The sequence below is a fragment of the Vicia villosa genome, linkage group LG2, assembly GCF_029867415.1.
Source record: "Vicia villosa cultivar HV-30 ecotype Madison, WI linkage group LG2, Vvil1.0, whole genome shotgun sequence".
NCBI lineage: Eukaryota > Viridiplantae > Streptophyta > Magnoliopsida > Fabales > Fabaceae > Vicia > Vicia villosa.
In genome coordinates, this window is record NC_081181.1 from 228,345,274 (window position 1) to 228,353,925 (window position 8,652).

The 8,652-nt window shown below is 34.9% G+C and overlaps 1 protein-coding gene across 1 annotated transcript; it reads right to left on the minus strand.

The window, feature by feature from the left end:
* Window positions 1-7,078: 7,078 nt before the first annotated feature.
* On the minus strand, window positions 7,079-8,405 carry LOC131651529 (aspartic proteinase CDR1-like). The gene has a single exon (XM_058921188.1). The coding sequence runs from the start codon at window positions 8,390-8,392 to the stop codon at window positions 7,079-7,081; it is 1,314 nt and encodes a 437-aa protein (XP_058777171.1). The 5' UTR covers window positions 8,393-8,405.
* Window positions 8,406-8,652: the final 247 nt, after the last annotated feature.

Below are 8,652 nucleotides of genomic sequence, written 5' to 3' on the forward strand. Positions count from 1 at the left end.
AGAGAAGTGTGTGTGTGTGTGTGTGTGTGTGTGTGTGTGTGTGTGCTCAAGTGCTTATGGTCATTTGAGAGCTTTGGTCATCCTTGATAGGGGGAGTCAATGGATTGGTGGATTAATGAATGTATTTTTGAGCTTCTGGAATGAGTAAGCGTATGGAGTTTTGTTCTTATGAGGATGTTAGATAACATGTCTGGACATGTTGCTACAAGATGTAGCTAGTTGTGTCCTTGCCTGGGCTTATTTGTTTCTAGCCTTGAGTAGCTAGTTTATAAGGTTTTACTCCAAGAGGAGGTGCTGGTCCTACAAGAGTCATGTGAGTTTCCAGTGTTTAGTGATGCCAGGTGTAAGGACGAGTTGGAAATACAACATGTGATACTTTGAAAATATTGCACACGTGATGAGTTAGTCAAATCTCCTAAGTCCTACTGTAAAAGTATCTTGAAGTTGGGTGGATTGGTTAGGCCAGGTAGCTGGTATGTCATTGTTGAGTGAACCACTCAATAAGTAAGAGACTCTGGTTCAGGATTGTTTTCACAAGGATATGAGTGTATTCACTAGTGGTGATTCTTCACTGTAAGCATGTGAGGAGATACATATGGATTTTATTTTGTGTTGAAGTGGTTACGAGCAGCAGGAGTATTATGTTAAAGGGGGAGTATGTCACAGAAGGATTAGATATGGTGTACTGGTTTTTAGTAGATGTCACACCAGATGCTCTGACATGGTTCATCCTTATTATCTTTTTCTCAATGTGCCTTTGACTTATTATGGTAAAAAGGGGGAGAAAGAAATCTGGGGTGTTGTAGCTGTTGTATGGTGTTGATTTATGTTTGGGTTTTTATTATGCTTTGCTGCTAATTGTGTTTTAATGCTTATATGTATAGTTTTAGCCAAAATAAGCCAAAGGGGGAGATTGTTAATTCTATGAATTATGTGATTGGCATTTATGTTTGGCTAAAATATAGTTGCAGCAACATGTAATAGGATGTATAGAACTTACAAATATAAATAGGTATAAAACAGGTAAAACAGCAAGATGTCCTATGGAATATTAAGACATGGTCTGTGACATCATGTCTTATGAGATGTCATATGCAGAAACTCATGACATCGCGCCTGCTGAGCTGAAATGTGAAGATTCAATATGCATTAAACAGATGTAGAGTACTCTATGGGATATTATGCAATCCTATGTGGTGCAGGTTTAAAAGGTCAAGAGAATCAAGTCAGAATATTGAATATTATGCAGTTTCTAATTATGGAGATAATTTAGGAAACCTATTATTAAAGACCTTTATTTTAGCAGAAGTTTTCTGCTGATTTGTAACAACAAATAAGGCTGTGATTGAAGGCCCAAGTCCAGTTGGGAATAGGTTATAAATAAGCAGTTGTAGCCTAGTTTTATTAAGCTAGCCGAAATTATTAAAGATGTAATCATTAGTGTCATACCCCAATTTTTGACCCTAAGATCATACATCAATTGCATACAGTCATCAATCAAGAGCACCATTGTGAAGCTTTATCTTTGATACTGTGAATATCTCTGAGGGGAATTATCGAGCATTTATAGCCTTTTATTTGTTTATACTAACCAAAAATCAAAAAAATATATGTTTTGTCTCTTTTGTGTATATTTTACAGGTGAAAGATCGGGCAAAAATCAAAACAGTGCAAGAAAGCAATTTTTGAAAATTTGAAGGTGGAAATCGATTTACCCCTGTGGGAAATCGATTTCCTGTGCGCAAAATTCAAAAAAATATAAGAGGGAAGCTTGACATCATTTTGGCACCTTTTTTATTTGATCATTTTACCAATTTTCCACCTCATCAAAATTAATTCCTTCATTAAACCCACTTTAACCTCATTTTACCATTTTTACCATTTAATTGCCACTTTAATCACCAATTAAACACAAGTTAATTACCAAACACAAAAAGACCAATTTGCCACTACTCTTGCTCCAATTCTATAAATAGAGCCCTCTACTCTCTCATTTCTCAAGCTTGGAGAGCCAAAGAATTGCTTGCAAATTCACTTCTCACCCTTTCCAAAACCCTCACCCAAAGTTCATTTTCATAAGATTAGTGAGGTTCACATTGAATCTTGCTAATTTTGAACTAAGCCTCCTACATTTCTCTTTTTCTTTGATTGTTCATCTCCATACTTGAAGGATCTACACTTTGTGCTTCTTCTTGAAGCTACTTCAACACTTTAATTCAAGAATTGGTAAATTCCTCAATTCTAAGATGTAGATCTTTGTTGTTTGTGTTCAATGCATCTTTGATGCTATATTGGTGCTATTTGATGGTGATTTGATGGAAAATTCGTGCTCCAATGGATATGTGATCATAAGGTGTTTGTATGTTTGCCTAAATCAAGTTTCAAAGTTCATAATGCTGTTTTTTTGAAAACTGTGCGCAGGAAATCGATTTCCTACAAAGGGAAATCGATTTCCACTCTGTTTTTTGTGCCAGATCTGAATTCTGCACTCAGGAAATCGATTTCCTACAGAGGTAAATCGATTTCCAGTGAGGCAGAATGTGTTTTTTTGCCTTTTTTATGCTTGTTTTGGCTTCCTACTTCCTCCACTTCATTAATATCATTGGATCTAGGATGTTGATAGGTTTGAAATGACCTAATCCATAATATTAGATGAATGATACTAATGATAGTGTGAGTTGATTATCTTTTTATGAATTTTTCTTCTTCCTCCATTTCATTAATATCATTGGATCTAGGATGTTGATAGGTTTGAAAGGACCAAATCCATAATATTAGATGAATGATATTAATGATAGTATGAGTTGATTATCTTTATGCATTTTATCTTCTCCTTCTCCTTTTTTTCTTTTGATCGATGAAAGTCTTAATACTTTGAGAATTCTTATGGATTCTTAGTAAAGACTAGATCGTTACCTATTTTCTTTTAGTGCGGTATTGCTTTCGGAAGGCGATCTACATATCGTTCTTCTCGCATGCATTAGCACATAAAGTTTTGACCGGCCTCGTTGTAGGGTGATTTCTACATAAATCACTTGGCGATCTGCTTAACATAGCGCAATATTTCGTGTCCCGAATAAAAAAGGATCAAACATGGAAGAGAATTGTATGCGGTTGATTTAAGACTTGTGGAGGTTTTTATCGTGTAGTCGCTATGATTTTATCAAGCTTCTGATAAGCCCCATTGACTTTAAATCCGAGTACATCATTCACTCACCATAGATCTCCCTACTAACTTTGATAACATACTTGACAGGTTTCAAGATGGTTATCTTTAACATTTAACAACTAACTTTAATTTCCGCACCTTTACTATACCGCTCTTTATATTACCGCTCTTTATATTTCTCGCTTTATCGCTTTACTTTATCATTTCATCATATTTACTTTCCGCCATTTTCCCTTTGTCCACTTGGACATATGTTTATGCTTCCGTCATTTTTCTTTGTCCACTTGGACCATACTCTACTTTTCTTGCTAAAACACTAATAAATAACCAAAATCTAAAAAATACATAATGTTCTCTTTGGACTATCGGTTACTATCCCTAGCATTGTGGAGATTCGGACTTATGGACCTAGTACCCCTGGACTCATTCTATTACTATCCTGTGATTGTTCTGTTTGTCTGGCATTGTTCTGTTGTATGTTTATGTGTGCAGGTATTTCCTTGAAAGCCCTTGATGGTTAATTCCAAGGCATTGAGATAAGGATTTTACCCGAAAACAGCCGTTACTCTGCCCGATTTTCGTCAGAATTTTAATGTGCTTAATGCAAAGTGGTTCTAAGACAATAAGTTCATCTGGATCCCCAAGTGTTAATGTGTTGGTATTGATAAATCCAAAGGATGGGAAAACTACCTTGGCTCTTAATGTCGAGTGTTGGCTTCTTATTTGGTTAGACCGTTTCTTTCCTTAGCTTTTATTTTATGCACTAGGTTAGCCTCTTCATCTCCTCCCATTCTTAAATTTTCAAAATCTTCTCCCTTTTTCCAAGATATTCTTATGTTTGCAATCTTTTCAAAACCTTTTTCTTAAAAATCTCTTTCGCCCTTAGTGGCTTTTCTTCAAAAGTTTAGACACCGTTAATTGTCGAAACGAGTTGTTATACCCCACGATTTTGAAATTGATTGATAATAACGAGATCTTTTCCGCGTGAAAGAGCTAGTGGCATACTCGTTGATTTTATCCGAGTTGGAGCCCTTCTTTCATTTGCGATGCAAAGAACTTGTTTGTTCTCATGCTCAAGATCAATGGCTGAGTATTTCTCTCTGACGACACCAAAGTGTTTATTCGTTTTAAAAACGTTTTTTCCCAAAAGCGGAACTACATTAGCTCTGACTTCTCCATTGCACCGAGGAGGTATGTAGGCCCAAAGCTTAACGCTTTGCCGAGCTTATTTTAAAAATAAAACAAACCGTTTTTAGCACACACACACAGATTTTCAAAAAGGTTCCCGTGGAGTACCACGGATATGAGGGGTGCTTTAAACCTTCCCCTCATATAATCAACACCCGAACCTGAGTTCTCTTTCTTGTTTTAAAAACAACTTTGGGTTTTACGTTCTTTTCCCTTTTCCTTTGAAAAAATAAAGCGCGGTGGCGATTTCAAAAAGGAATATTGATTCGAGTCAATCCCATGGCTTCGATGTCAGATTTTCCCCGCTACAATTAGGGCTAGGAAAGGTGAACCTCCCGGGTTGTGGAAAGGTCACCGTATGTTCTTCTTGAAGCTGTGAAGCAAGAGAAGTTGAAGTGTCCACCTTGAAGCCTGTAGGTCAGAGGTGTATTGCTCTTGGAGGAAGCTTTGAAGCAACTTAAAGTTGTATTTGTTTGTTTGCTTAAAATGTTGGAAATTAGGCCGTCGATGCAGTGGCTGAGGTGCTGACTTCTAGACATCATTGCGATGATTGGGAGTGAGAGGGGTTTCTCATATCTAGGGAGGACCTAGGTAGAAGGGTCATTGGGTAGTGATTAAGTGAGAATTTGTAAATGGGGGAGTTTAATTTTGAATTGATACTGCTAATAATGAACTTAATTCCTGGCTTGGTAGCCCCCAGTGTAGGTATTGTTGTATACCGAACTGGGTAAACAATTCTGTTGCATTTTTATTGCTTTCCTGCACTGTTAGTTGTATTCCTACTTTGTCTATTTTTATAATGTCATATCAGATGTGAAGACATCCTTATATGACATATGAGTATGCTGTAACCAGAATTCCAAACACAAATGCTCTCTCTTTTGCCGTGAACAACAATGACAACCTCTCTCTCGGCTGCCTACAACAACAAAGACGGTGTCCTCACTCGATTATTCTCTCTCGGATTGAACAACAATAGAAACATCATCTCTCAGTTTCTCTCTTTGCTCTCAATGAAATTCATTCATGGCCTTTCTCAGAGACCAAATGAAAAAACAGAAAGAAGAAGATAAAGCATACTTGGTTTTCACTATGGAAGATGACTCTATGTGTCAGGTTTTTAAATTATCAACCTATGTTAATTAATTTCAACTTTTATCACAAAAAACCTAAGCTTAAATTAAATGGTGTTAGGCAAGGATTTATGCAATTCGAGAGGGGTTGATGATCAACAAATTGTAAAGGACCTGATAGCATTAAAGAATTTGAGAGGCGTTGCGAATTCGACTTCTGATTCTGATTCTATTACTTCTGGAAATCCTGCAAGTTATTGTTGCGATTGCTTTACCGCGAATTGTTACCGCTACTGCTTTAATTTCACAACTGTTGCAAATCGTTGCTGTTGTTTTGATTGCGCAATTGCTTATGCAGATTTGATGAAATTTGAATGATGAAGATGATCAACGCGTCGATTCTGTTTGATGTTGCAGCTTTGCGAACTTTGTTGCACGTCGAATATTCCTTCTTTCCTTCCCTTTATGCTTGTTGCAATTTCCTTAGCTTTGTTTAATCAAAACTGTTAATGTTGTATGTTTTGATTCCTTGTGCTTCCCTCTTTTGAATTGTTGTTAGTTGTTGAAGAAACAACTTGTTGTTAACAACTTTCAAACTTTGAATCTTTGTTGTAGACTCCTCTTGATGAAGATGGTGTTACTTCTCCCTTTTTCCACATCATCAATTAAGTCAAAGCCCAGTCAGCAAATAGGATAAAAGGGTGTGGTAAATCCAAGATTTATGTTTATAAGGGACCTTTAGTAAAAAAGACTTCAGGCCCAAATCAAAACACGCTATAATGGCAGGGAGACTTAATATATTTAATCCTTTATATTATTATATAAAAATGCATGTTTATCAATTTAAAAAAAATATATTACTATTAATCTATTACACATTTTAATAAAAGTGTTTGTTTATTTCCGAACTCATCAATAATATATTAATATTCATTTTTTTAATATTGTTAAAAAACTTAAAATTATATAATACTTTATAATTAATCGATTTAATTTTACTACAAACACGGGTAAGAAGGGACGGGGATGGGTATTGAAGTACCCATAGGGTACGGGTACAAATATGAACATTAGTGCCCACGTGAGTTTGGGCTCGAGTACGAGAATTTTTCAAACTACAGATTTAGGGACGGGTACTATAGTACTCTGCTCATTGCCATCCCTAGTTGAACATCATGTGTCAATATATTTTAATTTTAATATTTTTTTATTTATCGAATAACTTTTTACTTATAATAGGAATTTTGAGAAAGTTTTATTTAGGTCGGGTGCGTCAAAATTCTGACTTCATATTATTCTTGGATCCTATTAAATTGTTGATGGTAGTGTCAAAAATTAAAGTTTATGGATTAGGCAAACAAATAGTGACTTGTTTTAATTTGAGGCATAAGTAACAGTTTGGTTAAAAAAGGATCTTGTATCATTCATATTTATCCTATGAAATCAACTCAATAGGTTATGTAGGGACATCAGTTGCAGTGACGCAAGTTTGAATCTGCAACATTCAACTTATTCATTTTTATTATTCATTTTTAAGGTGAATTCTAACAACTAGACTATTAAAGAAAAACATTTAGATTTTTTAGATAAATAAAGTAAATTATTATTGATTCACCAAATAAATTAGGTAAAATACATGTGCATCCAACTAGTAGTTGATGCAATCAGTAGGCTTAAAAGAGATTACATTTTTTTTGAGATCATAACCAACTAAATGGTTATGTTGTGCAAAGTTCCCAAAAATGATATCACCTTGAGATGGAACAAAAGCAAAACACTTAATCCCTTTCTGAACTTCAAAAAATGTGCTATTATAATATAACTTGACATCTGCACCACTAAAATGTGTCCTAATAATAGGAAAATTATTTGATTGTTCCCATGTCGTATTGTAACAAAGACTTAGAGTTTTGAAGGGGTTAGGTGGCTCAATACGCTGTAGCTTAATCATTTTTGCCGCTGTTGATTCCAACTTAGAGTGAAAATAAGGTGGCAACAACGTCAATGGTGTGCCTGAGTCAATAAAAGCATTTCGGGTAGAAGTATTTTTTCCTTCAATTTTAACCCCTTCATATTTTATTCTTTTATTTCCCACACTAATTGCTTCCAATGTCACTGAGAAGCCACTTTGATATTTACTCATGGGAGTCGAAACAACTCCTTTACCCGAAACAACAGCATCATTTCCAAAGTTGAGTTTGCTAGTGAAGGATGATTCACCAAAATCATTATAAGCAGGAATCAAACAATATGAAAATTTTCTTTCAATTGAAGAGCCTAACTGTTGTATAAGAGATATTGGTCCGCTTCCCATGCCAACTATACCAGATATTCGACCGTTGTACGGAATCGAATTGTTGTGTCCACATCCTATCACAATGTTAGGAAATACGACAATAGAGCCAGAGGTGGAATTTAATGTTAGAGTATCCACACTAAGATCTCCCTGTGAATTAATTCCAGTACCATACTGAATATTGTACTCACAAACATCTTCATTTTGGGAACACGATGGAATTACATCTATCGCATCTTTACATTTCCTAGAAGAGCAATGTATATTGTTGTAACTTGAAGATTTTGAATGATTAAATATGGGAGAGGTTTGATTAAAACATGCATAACAAGGTAGGCATTGAAGCCAAATTAAGGAACTACCTGTATCTATCATACCATAGGTCTGAAAAGGTGGGGTACCAACTGCGAAACTCATGAAATATTCCGCTGAATCTGGGGTTAAGGTTGATACTGGATTGTTTGTATCAGATGAAAATTGTTTGCTGAAGTGATTGGCACGATTAATTGAACGATACACAGCATTGTGAATTCTTTGGAATTTAGTTTCCGTAGGATTGTAGACCGGTGATTTTGAGGAATCTCGATGAATGAGTTCAACACTAAAACCATTATTTAACGCATGGGAAAGATAAATGAAATAAGAAAAACAAAAGAAAATAAACATCAAACATGACAAACAAGACATTGATATTATATATTTGTGAGAGTTTTCGTCAATATTTAGGTTTGTTAGACGTTTTTAAATATACTCTCTCATTATAGAAATAAATATGACTAATCATTATTAATAAAATAAAATCAAAATATCACTAAAAAAGTAAAAATTTCTATAAACTCAATGATATTTATTCTCAAAATTTGACCAAATTTTATTTTTAAAATATTATTTAATTCTGTCTTATATTTGTAATTGATTTCTAGAAA